The 22,355-nt window shown below is 41.5% G+C and overlaps 1 protein-coding gene and 1 long non-coding RNA gene across 10 annotated transcripts in view; one reads left to right on the top strand and one right to left on the bottom strand.

Annotated features, from left to right (window-relative positions):
• The window catches only part of Dlg2 (discs large MAGUK scaffold protein 2), a 1,620,445-nt gene that overhangs the window by 1,570,375 nt on the left and 27,715 nt on the right, over window positions 1-22,355 (top strand). For 6 of the 8 annotated variants that reach the window (XM_050154450.1, XM_050154453.1, XM_050154445.1 and 3 more), the window contains one exon: window positions 19,897-19,996. In XM_050154450.1, the coding sequence (XP_050010407.1) occupies window positions 19,897-19,996 (100 nt within the window). Of the gene's footprint in view, window positions 1-19,896; window positions 19,997-20,748; window positions 20,795-22,355 lie in introns of all 8 variants that reach the window. The other 2 variants (XM_050154448.1, XM_050154449.1) reach the window with 1 other exon arrangement.
• LOC126508935 (uncharacterized) overlaps window positions 125-22,355 on the bottom strand; it is a 62,967-nt gene continuing 40,736 nt past the window's right edge. Inside the window, exons 2-8 of one of the 2 annotated variants that reach the window (XR_007594010.1) lie at window positions 12,173-12,281; window positions 9,441-9,493; window positions 8,820-8,969; window positions 7,471-7,651; window positions 7,135-7,215; window positions 373-487; window positions 162-201 (exon numbers count right to left, since the gene is read on the bottom strand). This is a non-coding gene — a long non-coding RNA (uncharacterized lncRNA). Of the gene's footprint in view, window positions 202-372; window positions 488-7,134; window positions 7,216-7,470; window positions 7,652-8,819; window positions 8,970-9,440; window positions 9,494-12,172; window positions 12,282-22,355 lie in introns of both variants that reach the window. The other variant, XR_007594011.1, reaches the window with a different exon arrangement.

The raw sequence follows: 22,355 nt of genomic DNA, 5'->3' as shown, positions 1-22,355 counted from the left end.
CTAAACCTGTGTGTGGTAATGTCTCGGCACCGAACATGTTGTCTACATGACTCATGCTGACTCTGGTGCACCGTGCTTACATAATGGGAAAGGAACATCCACGGAGGGCTTACGAGGCATTTACCTGTCAACTGTGAGGGCAGAAAGGAGATGGATGGCAGAAGGAGTTGGAGAAAGCTGCAGTATTCTGGGTCCGGAACTCTGAAAATTTGAACCAAAAGCAATAGAAAAGGAAATTTGGAAATAACTTCTAAAACATAATCAGAGAGGGTTATCATTTACAGATGTCTGCTCTGTGCTTCCTAATAATAGTTTGTAAGAGCAGATGCTGAGTGAGGGAGAAGGAGTGGGCAGAATGATACCACAACGGACCTGGTGACAGCAGTGTCCTTGAATCAAACTGGAGTCAGCATTGAGAAACTGTATTGATTCTTGGAACTTCTTGTGTACCCCAAGATTGCTGATAGCAGAACCAGCATTGTACCAGCTATCAAAAAAACAATTTGATGGTTCTGTTAGCAAAATGGGAATTATATTGGTTTTACCAGTGTGAGTTAGCAGAATTGGTTTTTGTCATGGCTTTTAAATAACATTTTGAGAGATGAGTTATGACTGTGTCTCCCCCATACATACACCCCTGCAAAAATAGATCCACATGGAGTCAATTTATAGATAGAGGAACCAGGTATAAAAAGCTCAAATGTCACTAAGATGGACTAGATATCCAGGTTGGGGGAGAAGTGAAAGGAAAGTCACAGGTCATACAACCTCATGGGTATGCAGGAAGGAAGGCAAGCTTTTTCCTAGAAGTTAAAAAAAAAATTAGAAAAGCCTTTCTTTGGTTGGTCATCATTGCTTTCCTCATCTATGCCCTCTAGAAGCTTCCTAACTGGTTTTCCTGGCTCTGGTCTCTCTCCTGTTCTTTCTCAGCATGCATTATAGATTAACCAGACTTACACCATTTTACAGAAGTACAAAGAAGGTCTCCAGCATCACTGGTCCAGGCTGAGTGATGTTGCTAGCTCACTCTCTTTTAGAACACAATAATCACATTTTTTCTAACCCTCAAACTCCTCTGTCCACTGAGACCTTCCCAGGTAGCACACAGATAACTATCTGATAAGGAAGTGATAATGGCTTCTCTAGGTGGCTCTCAGAGTGTTGTGTGACATTATTCCTGAGAAGATGTGCACAAATATTACTCACCGGATAGGAAAACAAAAACAGACCAAAGTGAAGGATAGCACCAAAGCCCAAGTTCAACCAATGAGTTTTATTGGAGCGACTTACAGGAGCATGGGTAAGGGTGAGAGAAAAAGGAGCAGAAATGGCTCAAAGCCAGCTACATCACTAAGAACACACTTTAGCATAAATGGCAGATTATGGAAAACTGGAACTCATGCCCAGCCTGACAGCAGCTCAACAGGTTGGGGAGTGTCTCCTCTGGTAGCTCAGTGGAATAGAATTAAGTCGTGTTCCTAATGTATTTTTCTGTATATGTCTTGTTCTGTAGATCTTGAATTTTTAAAAATTTTTACTATTGAAATAGCAAATTAATCTAAAACATTATATTCTAAATGTGATAAAACATTTAATTGAAAAATTCTATCCACTGCACACATGCATAGAAACACACGCATACATGCAGTGCATATTTTATAACATAGTTCAGTTGTGTGACTCATCTGTTCTCAACCTTAATTTTATTTCCACCCTTTTGCAATTATGCATGTTGACATTTGAATGCATTTGGTCAACTTCATCTTGAAGTAAAAAAAAATTGTGGAAAAGAATCTTAAATGTTTCAAATTTGATGGTCCTTTCATTGGCTTGATTACACTGGAGTTTTTATTCATTTGGCTTAAGTTGGCCAAATTAAAACATCATAGAGCCACTTGTTAATTGTGCTATATTCCTTTCTCATCTTATTTTTAAGCTTTTCAGTGTAACAGATATGTCTTGAAGGTACACTAAAAGCCAGGTCGTGATTCCAGGAATGAAAAGCACACAATCCTGAAACATTCTGTGCACAAGTAATAAATAGAATCTGGTAAGCACTGGGTGAGACGTGAGCACAGGCCACTGTGTGAATTCAGCCCAACAATACTAACCTCTTCTGGAGCGCTGAAGAAAGAATGGTCAGGGTGAGCACTGGGGGAACAGGAAGATGTATGAAGGAACAAAAGAATGGTAGAGGTGGAAATGACAGTGTCTAAGAGAGGACATGGCCCTGTGTGTCTACAAAAGCCACAGATTCTTGATGCTGTATCAGCACAAAAACTGGAGTGTCAAAGAGAAAGCAAAGGAGATGTTAGGAACCACATCACGGAGGGCTTTACTCTTGAAGGCCAGAGAAAGCCTGTGGAGAGTTTTGGTAGAAAGAAGATTTAACTAACATACCTGTATCAAAATGAGGAATAAAGAATCAAAAGGAGATAACGTTATATAGACCAGGAATCCATTCCCGATGCCTGACCTAGGGCCACAGAAGGCTATAATAAAAATAACGACAAAATATATACTCATTGGTTAGAGGCAGTAAAGTAGCCAGCAGTGCCCCCAGAATTAGCTAAGGCTTTTATTAAGAAGGAAGATGCCTAGACTCAAGTCTGGAGATGGGTCCATAGAATCACATTCTCTGGGGATGCTGGGTCAATGCTGGGCTATGTAACTACTGGTAGGAAACAATAGAAAACTCTTGTCTATAGTTAGTATGCTAGAAAACCACTGCATTCTAGTTGGTGTGCCCATTATGCTGAGCATCTGTTAGCTGCCTTTTTAAAGAGTATTCATTTTCTTTTTCACCGCAGAAGATCAGGCACAAGGCCACGCTCATAAGAAAGATCTTTACTACTGGATTCCACTCCTTGCCCTTCTACTAATTGTTTGTTTGTTTGGTACTTAACAGCAATTCTGTGAGTTAAACACAGTTAATGTGCCAGTTTCACAGATGAGAAAGCTGAACTTTCGGAAGAAGACAGAAGTCACCAAGCTCATAATGCCAGCAGGGAGCATAGCAAGGCCTCACACAATAACATGCTTCTTATGAGAGAGAAAATAATTACATTCTTAAGTGTGGACTCATTCTACCCAATCAATTAGTGATGCCAAAACTAACATGATATAAATAGAAGTGTAGTTTGTGGTTATATGAATAGCAAGTGTAGTTTCAGCAGCTGAGAGCATGAGCCATTGTTAAATTTCCTTTCTGCTACTAATTCACAATATGAAGAATTATTCAGAAAACTCGGCTCAAATCCAATTCTACTTTAGGTGGTTATTCATGTGTAAATTCTGATTCACTGAGGGGTTTCCTTTAACCTGACTTGTGGCAGAAGGCCTGGAGTCATCCTCTGGGCTTTGAGGGTTTCCCTCTCCCAAAGCTTTAAGCATCTGAGAGCTGAGACACTGGTTGTGTGTGTGTGTGTGTGTGTGTGTGTGTGTGTGTGTGAGAGAGAGAGAGAGAGAGAGAGAGAGAGAGAGAGAGAGAGAGAGAGAGAGAGACTGTCTAGTCTTACAGCTCCCTCATCACGGTAATTACAGAGTGACCACAAGAAAAAATAGCACAGATCGCCCATGTATTACATTTTTAATTTATTTATTGTGTAGTGTGCATGCTATGGACATACTCGTAGTGTCAGAGGACAGCGTTAGGGGTCATGCCTCTCCTTCCACCATGTGGACGGGTGGCGGAGATCAAATTCAGATCTCCCATTTTGGCAGCAGGCATCTCAACACTCTGCCCCATGCCACAAGCCTAAGTCCTGCCTGCTTTGTAGTTCATTGTGTTGGTTTTGTTTTTAAACTGTGCCTGTTTTATGCTGGTAGAGAGTGTGTAATATCTGAAAAGTGTTTCAAGGATAGCTTCCTCCAGTATTTCCCTAAAAAGGGGGAAGGGATATCTATTGACCATGGTTGGGGGAATCTTTTATTGGGCTATTCTAGTATACCAATAGTTACTGAATGAAGTAATGCAGCGGCTAGGGGCCTAGCTCAGTTAATAAGAGCATCTACTCTGAACAAGGACCTTTGAATCCCCAGCACCCACAGAAAAAGCCAAGTGTGCCTATAATCCCCGGGATTTGGGGAAGAATACAGTTAGATACCAGGACCTCACTGGCCAGCTAGTCTACTCCACAATGCAAACTTGTGGTTCAATGGGACTCCCTATCTCAAGGTGGTAATTCAGAGAGCAATAGAGGAGCACACCCAATGTTCTGCTCTCGCCTCCACCTGGGCAAATAGACATGTCCAATATACTCCTGTGTGTGCACCATACACACAGTTAACCGGTCAACTCATGTAAGATAAAGAATGCTGTTTGGGAGAAAAGTCAGGTATACCTGACAGGCACGGTACATATACGTTTTACCGGCATAAAATGTATTTCATCCACCACCTATGAATGGAGACCTGACCAATTTATTGTTACCTTTAGAGAGGTGTTCTCTTGATCTGTATGGAATTACCTTTCACTAAGTAACTTTTGAAGTTTCTCTCTATGCAAAATACTGCTCTGGTCATTGACGGTGATGACCTCTGCCATCTAAGAACCTCCCTGAAAGGACATGGATGCCACTGTGGTACAAGGTGAAAAGTGTGTCCTCAGACATGAGAATCTTAGTGGGGAGAGCCTCTGGGGGAGAGCAATTAAGAAAGTGTTCCAAAGAAGTAACAGTTTAGCTGAGTCAATGAGAACTGAGCAAGATTTCAACAGCTGTAGAGGTGGTGTGTTTTCACATCTGGCAAACAGCAGAAGCAAAGGAGTGTTATCCACCAGGATAACAATGAAGAGAGAATGACTTGGCAGGACCCACACTAGAAATTAAAGTTGTGTGTTGAAGGCCAAACCTCAGACAGGTAAGTGCCAACCAAAGTCGCTGGTGGGCTTAGGGTTTTATTGCTGTAAAAAAACACCATGACCAGAACAACTCTTAAAAAGAGAAACATTTCATCGGGGCTGGCTTACAGTTCAGAGGTCCATTGTCGTCATGACAGGAAGCATGGTGACGTGTAGGCAGACAGTGATGGAGAGGGAGCCAAGAGTTCTACATATGGATTAGCAGCCAACACAGAGAGAAAGGGCCTGGCTTGAGCATTTGAAACCTCAAAGTCCACCTCCAGTGACAGTTTTCCTCCAACAGGGCCACACCTCCTAATAGTGCCACTCCCTATGAGTCTATGGAGGCCATTTTCATTCAGAACACCGTGCTGCTGTTAGGTAATGCTATGCACTGTTATCACCTCATACATGATACTAACCACTGAATGCCAACCCAACACAAACCTTTTACAAAATGAACTTAAGACATTGAAACCAGTGTTTGACTAGCAACATGGTTGTGATAAATCTATTTTTTTCCTCCAGGGCTAAGAAATTCAACCTGGATACTAAAAAATCAAACCTTCAAAAAAAAAAGTTCGTTACCCATTTCATAAACGAGAAGGCAGGTTTGGAGGAATGAATGGCCTATCTACAGTTACACAGCCAGGTGCTGCTCTTTAGAGGCCTATGAATATTTATTTTATCATGTTATTTACATACAGTAGCTTTTAGGCCCAGTACTATTCTAGGTCAGAATACTTTGCATCTGGTCTTGGCAAACATCAAATGATCTGGGGAAAGGTTAGGTTTCCTTTGAAGCCGCCACTCTCAACATGTAACCAGCTGCTCTTGGGCAGTCAGCAAGCCTAGTCCTGGGGCCCCAGCTGTCCCATCAGTCAGGTGACCTGAGACATTCCCATTACTTGTGCCTAAAATGCAATGTGTAAAAGAATAAATTTGCTTTTTTGAAGGTGAGCTCTACTAACCTACAGAGCCATAATATAAAGTCAAATCAAAACTGTCTTGTACAACTTACCCTTAACTTCCTAGCTATATGCTTACTGATCATAATTCTATAAGCCCCACAGAGCTGTCAAGAGCTAAGACACCAAACTCATAAGCGCATCTTGTGACTGATCCTCTTCTGTGTTCTTGAAATTCCCCCATGGAGAGAAAAGCAGAAATAACTATGTTTCTGTTCAACCGGGGCAATTAGTGTACACAAGGAGCAATAGGGAAGCTATGGGGAGCAGCCCCTTTGTGAGCTATGAGAATTACATTTTCCATCATTGACAGAGTTGGGAGCTTAGGATGGCAGTCACTGGTTGCTGTCCAGCTAATCACACGCCTGGTCAGTGTAAGCCACAGCCCTCGGGAGGGAAAAGAAGCAAGAGGGGGCCACCTGCCTTTGTAAAGATTTTTTTCTCCTATTCTTTGAACTGATCATTGCGCTTTGGGGGGCGGGGGTAGAAAAGGTTTTTCTTGGAAGGAAGGTTCCCTAAGGTGAACTATTCCCCTCTGTAACTGGCTTGTTCTCAGTTTCCACCAAGAATTAACACTAATGATGGCGGGGCATTAGCTCAACATGTGTACAAACCCAGTCCCTCTTCATTCGTTGATTGCCTCCCTGCTGGCCAGCCTGCGGTAGCGAGAAGCGAGAGTAAGCTCAGTTGTGCTTAGAAAAACATACAGAGCTATGGTTGCTACTAAGATAATTCCTTTGCTAAAAGAAAAGTGCTCCCCCCTCAGTGACCCCCAAGTCTAAGCAAACTATTTTCCTCTTCTCAGTACTAGAAACAAGGTCCACATTTGACAAAGAATTCCAACCTGATCGGTATTCCTGAAATGTAATAAGAATACAACTGATATTTATCAAAGATGACTTATAAGGCAAGCATTTTGGTAAGAATAAGGATTTTTCTTTTTAAATTCTCACAACCATCAGTAAAGATTCAGTCTCTAAAGAAAACCATCTTTCTGGATGGTCCCTCTCCCTGCAGTATTAACTGTGTCTTGTGATATCAGCCAAACACATGTAAATTTCAGTATAAATACCAAAGCGCTTAGAGCTCTTATCTATAAATTTAAAGTCAGTTCATATATTAGATGTATGCATCATTTGAATGCCATGACAAAATTCAAAATCATTTGTAACTTGTGATATTTAGAAGACTAGGTTTTCTTCATGTATCTTTGTTGGGGTTGCTGTGTCTATGGCTGGGATTGGACCTGGGATTGGTAGGGAGGGCCTGGTTCTCTCACACATGCTTCTCTAAGGTGACTGTATACACAACATAAGGTATACTCACCACATATCTTTGCCCCTGCAAGGGTCACTGCTGGGTCTTCTGGTCACTTACAAAGCTCATAGGACAGAGCCTGGCAGACTGCTGTCAAGGGAGGAATTTAGAGACTCAGGTCATCAGACTTCAGGCTCATCTGTGGCTGCTTGCCCTGCGTGTGATTCAGTCCCTAAAGTCACCTTTGATGTTCTGGCTTCTGTGCAATGCTCCGCTGTGTTCTCTAAACTCCACCAGCAAGTGTCTGCTGAGAACAGCACTTCAGTGCAGCCCCACCCACTCTGACCTTCCTATTTTAAATTTTCAGAGGGTGGAGAACCCAGAAATAAGCTCTCACCCATTTACCTTTAATCTCATTCCTGTTCCTTAGAGCTTTGTGTCACATCACAGTAAGCAGTCAGTGTGCCCAGACTTTGAGTAGATTGTGCAACCCTTCTTTCAGCTGCAGAATTCTTCTCCAAGGCTTAAACTCCAAATACTCCAAGATACGATAAAAGGATAGTTTCTGAACTGTGTGTGTGCGATTCTGTAGAAAAACAGAGAGAGACCCTTACCTATTGCTTTTCTCTTCAACAGAAGCAAATGTGTACCATGCCATTTGTAACTGATGGCATCTTAAGACTCTCCCATCATTCTTCTGGGCTCTACCTCCCCCCCCCCATACAGCTGTTCACCATTCCTCCTTCACTGGGATGGGGGAAGGATGGAGAAAAGGGGTACCTTTGCACACCATCATTAGAAGGCCGTTCTTTCAGACATAGGTCTAGCCAGTTCTCTATGTGACAGTCCCCAGTCATTCACCGAGTCTCACCTAAAACATGCTTCTGAGTTTTTTCTCACCCTCCATTTGCGCCCTTACTATCTTTGTATCTTCATCTGAGCAATTACTTCATCACTTTGTGTTCTCAGTATCTACTGCAGCAATCTTGGTGTATATTAATGAACAAAGTAATAGGTTTAGTTGTGACATGTCTATAAAGGCATGTGTGCTCCAATCGTATGCGCCCCCTGCAATGACACTGCCCTCGTCTTCCTCCACCCCCTTCCTTCTACATCCTTAAAAGTCTCCTTTTTAATGTCTATGTCCTTCATTTGTTCTAACTTCAACATACGCTAGAAAGCAGCTCCATCCCATTCAGCAATAGTTAGCTTAATGAAGGGTGAGTTGTTATACTCTTTCTTCCCTTCAGTTTCTAGTTTCGCTATGCAGTCCTTTCAGTGGGAAGCCTGTCTATGGGATCTGGCGAGTCAATGGAACAGTTATCGCTCATTGAGTGTGCATCATGTCAGAGCCCTGCATGTATGACTACATTTCCGGTTCCATCAACTGTCCTTTATGTGATACAATTTCTTTGTTATTGCTCACTAAAACTCCATAGGACATATGCACCACATTTTCGTCATTCGTTCAAGTGAAGTTGTTTCTCTGAGTATGTGAAGTCTTCATTCCTTGATCTGAGACTTGAGAATAAGAAGAGAACCGTTGTGTTGTGTATTAGTACTGTCGCCCAGGCGTGTGCGCTCAGTACTTTGTGAATGTTTCCCCACAGGTGGGTTGCAATTGATGTGTGACTACTGTGTCCAAACAAGGTACAGAACTCTCTTTCCAAGCGGAAAGTGCATTGAGCAAAATTATAGTGTGTTTGTGGTCTCTGGCTTTTAAAGTGACATTTGATTTACAGGGACAAACTCACCCGATATCTGGTACAGAAATGAGAATAAGCATGTCAGGCTTTGAGGCAAGCATGAACAGGACTGGTTATATGGTCTCAGAAGGTGGTCTGGAGCTGCCAAGGGTGTTTGATTCTCTTGACGTGTACACACGTTTTCCTTGCTTTTTCCCCCTACCGTCGAAAAATGGTAGAAAACTCCGAATCATTTTTTTTGCCTTCTACTCTTTAAAGTTGATCAACCAATTTTGATTTTTCTATCTTTAAGAAAAGCATGGCGTGCAGAGAAGCCCTTAACCTCTCAGATGATCCCCTCCTGACAGGGATGAGAAAATGCATAGATGATGTGCCTAAAAGGAAATGTTCAGACGGAAGAGCCTAAGGCAGAACCCAACGCTGTGTGTTCCCCTCCCACCAAACTCAATTCTTAGTAGCAGTCCCAATCCCCGTGACTCTTTCTGTCCCCTGCCAGAGCTGCTGGCTAAGAGCCAGAAGTCTCAGCTGCAGGATGAATCCACCTCTTCTGTAAATTCCCCTCCCTTTTGCTCAAGCAGAAAACAAGAATTATTCAAATGAGGTTATCCAGCCGGGCCCTGCATTGTTAGAAAAGGCACCTTAACTATTGTGCTCTGCTTACTGGCTTACCTCCAGTCACTCCCGGGTCACCCGTGCTGCATAGCTGCCTCCCGTGCTCTGATCTGGAGGTAAAATCAAAGGGTGGGACATGAAGAACAACTGTCAACTCCCGAAACAGAGGCATCATCCATCCAGACAGTGAAGAGGAGTGCCTTCCTCCCCGGCTGCAGGAAGGAGGGAGAGGAAGCAGAAGCAGGAGAAAGGGGGAGCGATGGAGAGGCAGGAAGAAATATCTTCACAGTGAGGATTTTTAATGCTATAAAAGAGGTCATCTCGCTAATTTTCTGTAGACATGGAGGAAACAAAAGCTGGGAAGAGGAAGTGACTTTCATAAGCTTTTCTAGTCAGGACGGTGACAGCCCAGACTAGGGCTAGACATCTTTCCTTGAAGCAGCCACAGCATCTATAACCCCATGGACACTGCACACACAGACATTTAAGAAAGAACATGCTTATTTCCCCTTAAGTATTTAATTTGCTGATTCTCAGATTCCAGATCATAGGGATCAGAGAACTCCCTCAAGTGCCAAGGCATTTGGAGAATACTGAGTCATTTGACTCGGAACATGGTTTCTGAATTTGAGAATGGTAAATTCTGCTACCTTCTCTGGCCAGTGGGACGCTGACAGCTAATGCAGGCTTAGCCTTTTAGACACTGACAAGAAGCTTTAGTTATAACAAATGACAGTAGAGTACAGAAGACAAATGAAAATAATTTAACAGAGAAATCAAAAATTAGTGTGGCTAAGAGCACACTATAGCTTATAACTTTGGCTCCAGGGGCTTCTACACCTCTTCTGGCCTGTGTGGGCACCTACACATGTGGGCATATACCCATATACAGGTAAACACACACACAACTTAAAATTAAATAAATCCTTTAAAGTACAATAAATAGCAGTGTGACCAACATCTGCCATAAGCTCTGTTTTTAAATCTAACATGGGAATTTAAGAAAGAAGACCAATGTTCCTTGTTTCCCATTGATGAGACGCTCTTGAAAAAGAACACAGTAAGTAACAGAAAGTTTTGAGTTTTTGCTTTCAAATCCTATGAGTTGTTGGATCCATCATATTATTGGGAAATAGGATAATAAAATGTTGAATCACCATAGAATTGTAAAGCAACCAATTGGAGTCACAGAAGTTGGCAGTTTCCTCTGGGAAGTGATCTACAAATTTCCCAAGCAATGACACATCAGGACACTTCTCTAGTTTTATTATTAGTTCCAATTATGAATATTTAAATGAAGACCAAACTAGTAAGGACTCAGGGGAAGGCTTGTCACATTTTTAAGAATAATGAATTGTAAGTGTATTAATAATTTATAAATTGATTTATAAACCAAATTAGTAAATGATCACATCCTGATAACTGTACAAAAGTCCCATCAGCTCTGGCAAACTAAAGAAAATTCAGTTATATTTCTCCCCAAAATTATAGCTACAACCCTGTAACCACATGAGGTGTGAAGTCCCGAGGCAGAGGGACTGTCAGGAACTTAGATGTGATAGACAGCCCGGTGTGCAAGCACTGGCTGTGGTGTCTCTTCCCAAGTCTAAGGCCGCATCCACCTCCCGTTCTCACACACATTCAATTGAGCTTGCCAGAGCAAGCTGTCTGTAATGATGGCATCCTCCCTCTCACCGCCAGAAAAAAGGGGGGGAGGGGGGAAGGAAGGGATGGAGAGAAAGAAGAGAGGAAGGGAGAGAGGGAGGAAGAAAGAAGAGAAAGAGAAAATCAGAATTCAGCATGGCTGGAGAGATGGGTGAGCTGTTACGAGTTCTTGCTGCTCTTGAAGAGCGCATGGGTTTCCAGGACCCAAGACAGGCAGGCAAGTCACGACTCCAACTCCAGGAGATCTGATCCCCTCTTATACCTCCTTAGGCACCAGCACTTACACATTCAAGCACGCATGCATGCACACACGCACACCTCATCTAAATATATATATATATATATATATATATATATTAATTTTGAGAGAAAATTTGAGTCATATCAAGAATGTGCCCATGTTGGAACAAAGCTCCCTCTATTGGTTAGAGAAATGTTGCTTGAGTTCACTTTGTGTAGGATTTGATGTCCTCAATTGCAAATATAGTTTTTCACATAATTCACTATCTCCTACCCTAAGATTTTAAAGATAGTAAAAGTTTAAGGTTTTCTAAGAAATATTTGGCTTTGGAAAAGTTAGCTTCCAAACAGATAATTGGGTGGTGAAATGCAAGGCCTCCCCCGTCGTCTAGTGTGCCAGGATTCTTTCATCAGGTGTCGGCATAACATCTGCCCTTCACTCACAGGCTCAGGCTTCCCTTCCCAAACTCCTCACTTTGTAATAAGATAATTAGGAGAGCATGGGGTGCCAAATTACAATTGTCTGTCATAAACACCTTCCATTATAGTAAGCTAATTAGGAGAACATGGGGGTGTTGAGAAAAAAATAATCAGGATCCATCATTGGACCAACTACAAATTGAGAGTCTGACTAAGTGGTTAAAGGGGGAGTGTCAATTAGTATCAATCACGTGAAAGTTTTCTGGCCATGTGTCGTTCGTTAAAACAATCCATGTTTAATTCAAGAATCCAACTTCTAGGGATCACTTCTAAGAAAATAATCTAGAACGTAGTAAATGTTGCCTTCGTTACAATACAGAGCCTTAAAAATAGAAACAGTATAGTGTCTGAGAGCATAGGAATGTGTAAGCTAGCGGAGGTATATTAGCTGGGTGAAATATTACCTTGAGACATGCTTGCTTGCAGTCATCTCTGTTTGCAAGATTCCTGCCTACTTTTGGCATTGGCGACATACTGGCCTTGGAGTGTTTGAGAATAGTTTCTCTCCTAAAACTGAGAAAACTTACATTAGCATACATTCTTTTTAGAGTTATTTCAGTCAGTAGAATCAAACGTCAGAGCCATTTGGTGTGAGTCATTTTAATTACGAATTCAACTTCCTAGTTGTTACTGGTGTGTTTGGCACCTCTGAGTTTTGTTAGGCCATGTCTTCCTAGAATTGGCCTAGTTTGCCTATGTTGTCTACATGGTGTACATCTTTAAATTTTCCGTGGGGTCTGTAAAATTCTTTTTTAAAGATAGTTTGCATTGTTGAATTCTAAATCCCTTCCATTAATTCATTAAAATGGACACTTACAGACACTTTGTAAAGACGTGGGGTTGTTGGCTCTGCATTACTGACCTTACACGATGCCACTTTTTCTACATGGTCGCGTTTAAGTACCTACAACTGAGGCTTAGAAACTAAACATCCCTAGGGTCATACATGTCACAATAGTCAGTAAAAATCAAGATTTAAAATTACATTGCCAGTATAATTAAATTGAAAATAGTATAGTTTTTAGAAAATAAACACTAAAAGAGGTTTGCTTTTCACTGGTAACAGATGTTATTTCTTTTGAACTCTCTCTTAGGACGTTTCCCTCTTAGAAGGACATCTCCCTCTTAGAAGGACATTTCTTGTTGTGGCAGAAAAGGTGTCCTTGGGCTGCTGCCCACGTTAAAGTGTATGCACGTATACATGTATACATGTCTAGTGCACACAGAGGTCAAAGCAAAATCGTAGCGGTCCTCCTTCAGGTGCCAGCTACCTTGTGTCTTTAGACTGGTTGAACCACTGGCCTGAAACAGTTGTTAGGCTGACTGCAGTGAGACCCATGAGTCTGCTGTGAGACCCATGAGTCTGCTAATCTCTATACCCTCAACACAGAGATTATAAGCATGTGCCCCATATACCCAGGTTTATTACACACACCCCAGGATTAAAGGGGTTGAACTTAGTTCTTGTGCTTGTAAGGCAAACCCTTGGCAGACCGAGCATCTCCCCAGTAGCAGAAGAGGTGTTTTTGAACAAACTGTGCTTTTAATTGAGGCAGACGATAAACTTGGGAGAGAAAGTATAAAAAGATAAATTAAATGGTACCTTTTATTGACATTATGCATGCTATTAAATTCTTATAACGTTTCCAAAATCGAGTCATAGATAGAGCTGAAAATGTGAGACAAGCAGATAACTACGCCATCTCTTTTTATCAACAGTAATAAAAGGCATCTAGGAATAAATCAGATCACCGAGTATAAAAATTGTAAGATAAAATACATGGGCAAAGCAAGACTAGGACATGCTCACTGGAGAGCAATGCAGCCAACAGAAAGAAGACGCCGTAGGGTGCCTCTCCCTGCTCTGGTACTGCCTCTTGTCTACTGAGACTCTCAACCGTGTTGTTTTGCTTTGCCTTTCCCAAATCTCTCCCCCATGCTTCTGAGGGGAGCCGTCCCTCAACGCTGCAGTTTGCTTTCAGTCAGTAAAGCCTAGATGTCCACCGTGCTTTGAATCTAAAAGACATGGAAATAAAAGTGCTGTGGGACCCGCTTTTTGTCATATCCAGAGGCTGACGGTGCTGGATTGGGCACTCTCCGGAATACTTTCCGTCATCACTTAGAATGCTCATTTTGTGTATTCCTGCCTGGACTGGAGAGCCTCTGTTGAAAATAACCTTAAGTGTCACTTGGTACTTAGATACTTTTGCCTTGTACCATGTGTATGTGTGTGCATGCATGTGTGTGCACACACACATTGTCTTTACATTTCACTACAGATAAAACTCGGGGTCATACACGCTAGGCAAGCCATCTACTATTAAGCTACATCCCTAGCCATCTTTTTTGTACTTTGGAGGCTCAGAAACTATAAGACGATGTATAACGGACTTCTCTGGTCACCTATGATCTTAGGATCATATTCATTCTGCTGCGCGTGATTATCTGTGTCTTCTCCAAGACTTCTGAACTTTTTATTTTCCTATTATTTATTTCCTATACCTTTGATTACATTTTTCCCTCTAGAATTCCAAAAGCATATTCATTCATTCATTTGGTGAGGTCCCAAAGATCTTAAATGTGTTTTCTTGTGTGTGTGCCTGGAATATTTCCACAGACCTGTTTTTATGTAAATTTTTTTCTTCCTTTATACCTAATCTGTTCTTTAGTCTCTCAACTATACTTTTATTTGGGCCTATTGAGATCCTCATTTCTAAGGTTTCTACTTTTCTCATAAACATTTTTCTATTGCTCTTCAGAATTTTTCATTTAGAACATGCACCATTTTTCTAATTCCATTCAATTGTTTATATGTACTTTCTTAGATCTCATTAAGGATTTTTTTTAGCCTTTTCCTTTAAATTCTGTTTTAATTCCTTTTAATCAGTGCTGCTGGAGCGATGTCTCAGTTGTTAGGGGTCCTTATTATTGTTCCAGAAATCACAGTTCAGGTGCCAGTACCCATACTGAACAGCTCACAACTGCCTATAACTCTAGCTTCAAAGCCCCAGTGTCCTGTTCTGGCCTCTGTAGGTACCTACACACATGACATATACTCACATAAAAACAGAAACACAGTTGACTGTGGCAACGCCTGTCCCCCACATGCCTGCAGTTATTCGTGTGTTCATTCCTACAGCATATACAAATGGTTTCAGTACTGTTATACTTGTGATTATACTGTTATTAACCTGCCAAGAAAATGCCTATGTTCCTTTACAGTTCTGCCTTTAGACGTATGGAGCGCTATGGTCCACTCACGTATTTGGATGCAATTCAGGGCATCGAACCATTCCTTAATTCGGTATGGCCTGACCGCATGTCATTGTCACACATAAAGATAGTTACTGGGTTATCAGACAACTTTGAGGAGGCTGTTCTCTCTTTCCACCTTTGTGTGGGATCTGGGGGTCAAAGTCAGGTCGATAAGCATGTAACGTCTTGTGGCAAGTGCATTTTCCTCCATTGGGCAATCTGGCCACCGTTCCTCCTCCTGTGTTTCTTCTTCCTCTTCCTCCTCCACTCATATTGCACCACAAATGTCATAAATGGTGTTTTTGTTGTTGTGTTGTAATTCGTTTGAACCAGAATGCAAATGAACTCTGTGTGGTAATTTTTTGATGTGACTTTCCCTTTAAGTATTTTGTTTGCGCTGGTTGGCTGATGCGATATTTATGCTAAAGAAGCCAGGTGATTTGTCTTACAGAGTTTGCCAAACTTCAGGTTCTGATTGTTGTATCTTTATAAAGAAATCAAAGAAACATGGAAAATCCAATCTTATTTGGCGACTGATCATGAAATCTACAGGTCTGAATATACTCGGGTTCATCTGGAGCTTTGTTTTAGCAGAACTTCCCAAGGCTCCTTTGGAAGTGATATTTTCTTCTCCTGTCAGGAGGCTCGGGACTTTTATGCTTCCAATTCTTGATCTAAGATGAAATACTTGATCTTTGATCTAATCCTTCTTGGTCACAATATTACTTATTCTTTACCATATTTTGTTTTACAGTTCTGTTTCTGCATGAAAATGAGCTATCTATAGGAATAGAAAGCAATGTCTAAATAGCTTTTCCAGGTGAACAGAGCTATGGGAAAACAAGTGTTTTATTTTTTAATTTATTCTTCTCCCATGCAATATATCCTGACATCTTCCTCTCTCTCCACACTTCCCAGTCCCTCCCCACCACCTTCCCTCTCTCCTGCATCCGTTGCTGCCCTAGAAACAAGTATTTCTAAAAATTAAGAAGAGCCACAGCAAAAGCATATTTGAGCCATGTACTAGTTTAAATTCTACCAGAGGTCACCATTATCTACAAAGGTGACATGATGGAGCTATAGAAACTGAGGAACTAGTATGTGAAAAAAAACCAGAAACAGGCCTCTTGTTCTATAGTTTTCTGGATATGAGGGGTAAACAGATGCCATTTGTTTTTAGGAACATGGAATTTTAGTGGGTGAAGAGGGGATTTGAGCTTCTCGTATGCCAGATTACCAAAGCATTCTATGGTGGGGTCAGCCCAGGAAGTTTCATACTGTTTGACCTGCAAATCAGGGGACTCCTGCGTCCCGCTGATGAGATGCTGACTCTTGACATGAGTGTTGCAATGTCTGTCACAACATGAAAGATATTCACTTAAACTGCGACAGGGCAGAATCTGGTCAACAGAAACACACCTAGATTTCTACACGCTAAGTACGATGGCCATCCAGTTAAAGACATAACATATTTACACCAAGATGAATGAGAAGCAGAGAGACCTGATAGGGTTGTTTCCTATCAGCCCATGGCATGGGGTGTGGAAGGATTCCTCTTTTAAATAGCCTTCTTGAAATACAGTTTACATTAGTGACATGACCTTAAAATACACAACTCCGTGTTCCCCGGTATCTTCATAGGGTACATTACCATCAACCACAGTCTCATTTCCAGCCACCCTACAATAAGTCCATACCCATCAAGCTGTCACTTCCCGCTCTCCATGCCTCATTACCTACACTGTATACAACCACCTAGTCGTGTCTCTGTTAACTAGCCACTTCTATGCAGATTTTTAGATCGCTATGACTAATGTGTCTCGTTGAAATTCCCTTTATTTTTTACAGTATCATATGAACAAGAGTGGCTTTGAGCCCTCAACTACGTGAATTGCTACCTAAGAAAGACGTAGCAATAATAGCCAAAGGAGATACAATCGAAACCAATAACTTGATGTGGCCTAGTAACCAATCACCGGGCGTGACTGTCCAGGAATGGCAGAATATGTGGTGTGACTTACAAACTCAGTTGCTTATAATTTTAAATATTAACTGGAAGGAGGCGTGGCTTTCAGGAATTTGTACTCACAGAACTACATTTGCAGCCGATTCAATTCCCGACTCCACAGCTCACAATCTGAGCAACTCAGGATACAAACAGAGTGATGAGGCCAGCTTCATTGAAACTAGCCTGTAGGCCACACACGTGATGCCTTAGAATTAAGCTTGGTCATTCAGTGGTCAATAAATGCAAATTTTGCTTGCTCAAATTCTCAAGTAGAATTCTTTCCCACGCCAGCTTACCCCACTCCACAGTATTTGGTGTTTCCAAAATCTCTATTCAAAGACATTTTCTCCTTGAAGACAATTTCATGGGGCCTGCAAATGCTCTAATGTAGACAAACAGCCCTGAACAAGCCCAGTGAAGACCAGAGCTGTGAACCAGCCTTTACAGAGCCATGTATTACATAAATAGCAAAAGTGCTGACTTATTCTGTTCACCCAGCACTCATGTAGCAGAATTTCCTCTTCTATATTAAAAGGAAAAATTACAGTGCTGATAAAGCATCTATTATGGAACTCTACATGCCTAGCCTCATAAACTACATATCATCCTTTGTAAGTCAGAATGTTGACATTAGCTAATATTAATGTTAATTCAGTAAGCCCCTACACGTAAAACATTGAATCTGCGTGTACTGAAATGGTGGTTTGACTTTGTGGCCATGAATGGGGTCCAGTGCCTTCCAAGTCATGCAGGAAGGAAGCAAAGGGCATTTGCTTGTAATACTGTCATAGAACTTTACTTATGGGGTGTCAAAAGGTGTGCTGTTCAGTACGATTATGTCCAATCAGAGAACTCATGATACACAACATTTTCATACTTGGGAAATGTTAACACATTACATTCCTTGCTTTGAAACATGAAAGAATTAATCAGAGACAACACCCTTTCATTTTCCTTTGACCAGTGAGACAACGTAAACAATGTGGTTTGCATGCAACACCATTTAGGGTCCTAGAAGCCTCTGCATTATCCATCTGCGTGTATTTGTGTCTTTAACTCCCCTCCCCCCAGCTTTCTTCCTCTTGGCATAATTTTGTATTTGCATGAGATTTCATAATTGTTTTGCATGAAAGTCATCTGTAACGTTAAAGAGTAGTGTCTTAACACCCCCTGCAATATCACAGGCCATTAATTCTTACATGGTATTTTTCTTTTACTTTCAGTTACTGGAGTTTAAATATGCTTGGAATGTAAAAGTGGCAGGACGCTGGAGTGACGCAAGCCTGTGTAATGTTCCTTTACGGAACTCGAGGGACACTTCCCAGCCTTATCTTTGGCTGCCAGTTCTCAATTACGAGGTTATGATAAAACTCTATTAAACGCAGGTGCTCTCTGCAGACCTAAGTTCCAAGAAAGTCCTGTTTTAAGTATGACATATAAAAACCTGTCCTGATCTGTCATAAAATTTATCTGCTCTGACTTTGGTGAAAAACCTTTCCACACTTCAGTGTTTCTTGAACGTTATTCCTGTTGATTCAGGGGTACGAAACAAATGCCTTCTTTGCACCTTTTTTTTTTTTTGGTAGAGCTTCTAATTAATATGGGAACATGACTAAGTGCCATGAATGGGACAAAACGCTCGCCTCTCAACCAACGAGTACTGATTTCCTCCGAGCTCTCACCCCTCTGGCTCCACAGTTCTTCCTGCCAGTGGCCAGTGCTAACCCTGGGCTAGGAGACTCCTTTTCATATTACCATTGGGAATTCAATTCAAAACCTGTGCAAATAAGAAACCCTGGTCCCTGGAGATGATTTTCTAGTGTTTTTAAGCAGCTAAAAGATTCAAATCAGTTTTTCAAGTGTTGATGATCATAAGGCTGGCGAGACATTTTTGAAGCATGACAGAGTATGAAATTAATAGAACTTGAATGGTCCCATGTCACCAAGAACAACCCACAAAGCATTTATGTAGCAACAGCCACCATGCAATAAATTGAATTGTCTTTTGCATTTTTAAAATTATATTATATTATATATATTTTACTTTTAATCGAGCCCCATTTGAACGAATAGGTAGCTTGTACTTTAAATTGTATTTATCCTCATTTTTTTCCCTTTACCAAAATGTAGATGGGTGACTGTCACTTTCTCCCGTGCTTGGGCAATTACCAAGTGAATACCACATTAGCAGCCTCTGAGCCCGGCTCTTGGGGCTATCACCAGCTAAATCTGTGTTACCTGCATTGGACTCAACCTCTGCTTCTCGAGCTAGTCACTAACGAGGGTGTGAAGCTAAATTACCTTCTGAATTAAAATGCTACACTATAATTATTATGTATCATAAATCCACTCACTTCCTTGTGCAGCTTTAATTAAATCCAAGCTGAACTAATATGAATTCAATTTTAAGACAGCAAGATAATGAGGGGGAAAAACGACTTTGTTCATAGTCATTTTGTACCCAACAGTAATAACATGAGAACTGTATGGCATTCCGGGCAGGTATCGCCTCATGTGGTCTCAGCACCTAAGAGGTGTGTTGATTTGAGATGAAGATTCAAACGTTCAGAGACGGGCAAGCTGTAGAACCAGGATAGTCTGTCTCTCCCCTTGAGACATCCCCTCTGCCACCATTTATCTGGAAGGGTGTTCTGACTGTAAAGCCATTTTCCCAAGGCGCCATTAACAAGAGCTGGTCCTGCTTGGAAATGGAGTCTGCCTTTCGCCCCCTCTGGCACCTCCGTTGCCTGTCCGCTTGCTTCACTACAGCTCCCTGCGCTTTTACAAACTAGTTGTTCTGTCAGCATGAGTGTGACAACAATTAGACGTCCCCTGTTTTTGCCCCATGCCTTTTCTCCTTCACAGTCATTCAATGACAGGCGTAAAAAGAGCTTCATCTTTTCACGAAAATTCCCATTCTACAAGAACAAGGAGCAGAGTGAGCAGGAAACCAGTGATCCTGAACGTAAGTAGATTCTGAAGATAATGTCACATGCAACACTCATGACAGGCTGTCCCACGACACACCAAGGCAAACAACACGGCAGGCAGGCAGGGCAGGTTTTACTACTGTGACCGGTGTTTGACTGCAGTCTGGATCCTTCCCTTCCTGGGGCTGTTTTGCAGACAATGCTAGAATGGGTCTTGACAAAGCTGGGGCTTCAGGTCCAACCAGCATCTCTCTGTGACCAGGAGTAGACTGGGTTTGATCCTGCAAGTCCCTAAGGCTTGAGAAAAAAAATTCTGTTCAGATGTCTTGGATTACATCGCCACATATGTATTTTGCCAGCTTGATAGAAGTAATTCAATGACTCTCATTGAGTATTGGCACAGTGGTTCACTCTTGCTCTCCAGGAAGCCATTAAATACCTGCCGAGAAGAGAGCTTAGAGTGGTGGATACAGAATTTGTCATGAAATTTGGAGTGGGGACTTCCTTTAACAGTAGAAAAAAATTACAATCACTGATCATTTTAATTTCCCCACAATCTCTGGCTTCAACCTTTTGAGTTGACTTACAAATCAAAATTTTCCCTTTATAACACAGCTCAGGGAGTTTTGGGGTGAAGGTTATTTCAAAAGAAAAGCAAGTGGGATCCAGATTGCCTGGGCAACACGGTCTGTCATGGTAGTATCCGTGTCAACTCCACTGACTTCTACCTTCCTCTTCCGTGGCTGTTCTTCCTCTCTCATTGCTCTCTCTGGGGACTTCCATGCAGGACATCCCCGGATTAGGTGACGACGGTTATGGAACAAAGACTCTGAGTAAGTTTCCAGGAATGGTCACTGTTAACTTTTCCTTTCCTTTTGAGTTTGGCTTTTGTTCCTTTTCTTGAGGGCCTTTCATTCCTAGCATGCACACGATACGAGTTTGATTTGTTACCTAGCTGTGAATGCTCCTACGGAATAATTTTCAGTCATTTTGTTCTGCATGTCAGCATTTAAGAGCCAAGTGTGTCAGGCAGTCTTAACTCCTGCTGTGGGCAACACCTCCCCCTTTCTGGCCGGGTGACAATGGCCAACATGGTCTGCATGCCCATCGGGGCATCATTTGCTCAGCCACCAACCTCCTCTCAGGGAGCAAAAGACCATGTTGTAAAGAAAGGGTGAGCGAAGTGTTCTAAAATGGCAAAGTAGAAATATTCTTTATGTTCTTTCTTCTGCCTTTTCAACATGGAAAGCTATATAACCTTGCCCAATTCTATAATTGACCTATACTTTGCTGTTAATAAAGGAGCTGTTTTGTAATCAAAAGCAACATGCACTCTCGAAAAGTAAATATTAAGACATCTGAGCCTTAATTCTTTGTTATTAACTTTGATTTTTTTTTCTCTGACTTGCAGTGGTCCTGCTTGAACCGTTTGATAGTTTTAGATAAATATTAATACCTTTGCCTATCTGACTTACCAGCTGCATAAGGTTGTCAGGGCTTCAACTTATAGTGCAGAATGAAAAATAAGATATAATTAAACCTTTACATTTTTTTCTACTTATTCATATCTTTGGTCTATGTCTTATTGCACTCAGCAATTAAAAACAAGGATCTATGTCTGAAAATCCTACACTATGATTTTACTCTCTTTAATCCTAATCCCACTCTAGAAGAATCAATGAAATAGCAGAATGTCATATTTTTTGCAAATGTATCAATATTTAATTTTGTTGTGTTTGTTTTAGTGTAATAGCTACAGGGAGATACTTTCAGTTGTTCATTTCATCCTATAAAGCAAAACACCATTGAGCTGGACTTCACATTCAAGGGCTGCTCACATAAGCCTGTGCGTGTGGTCATGCCTGTCTTCCAGGGTTCGAGTTTAGCCTCCCAGCAGTCTGTTTTAGACTGGAGAAAACAAAATCTGGTCAAGGGCTACTCGCCTTAAAGATGAAAACTTTATCTTTAAAAGATGATGTACAGTGTGGTGTGAAATTTAACCACTGATTCCAGCATCATCTGGAAGGCACCACACACCATCTGGGCGAATTTATACACTTTTAGTTTGGAAAAGGAAAGTGACTGTTTTAGCGTATCACTAATACTAAGCATCATTTAAAAAAGTATGTAATGCCCTGTTGGATCCAGAATGTCCAGATGTTTGCTTATTCTGTGAAAACTGGACAGATTTAATTTATGAAAAAACACATCAGGGAGTCCTCACATCATCGTGTCGAAGGAGACAAGATAGGAACATCCACGAGACGCCAAGAAGCAGGGATGTCTCCATGATGTGTTCCCATATTGACAGCACAGTTCTGGCCATGAAGCCACACAGAGAGGAATGGTTTGAAATCAGCATTTGCTTTGGTTTTCATTCGTTTTATGCTATAG

This window comes from Alexandromys fortis, unplaced genomic scaffold (genome assembly GCF_014885135.2).
Source record: "Alexandromys fortis isolate MF-2015 unplaced genomic scaffold, M_Fortis_MF-2015_v1.1 scaffold_77, whole genome shotgun sequence".
Taxonomy (NCBI): Eukaryota; Metazoa; Chordata; class Mammalia; order Rodentia; family Cricetidae; genus Alexandromys; species Alexandromys fortis.
This window is presented reverse-complemented; position numbering and strand designations above follow the sequence as displayed.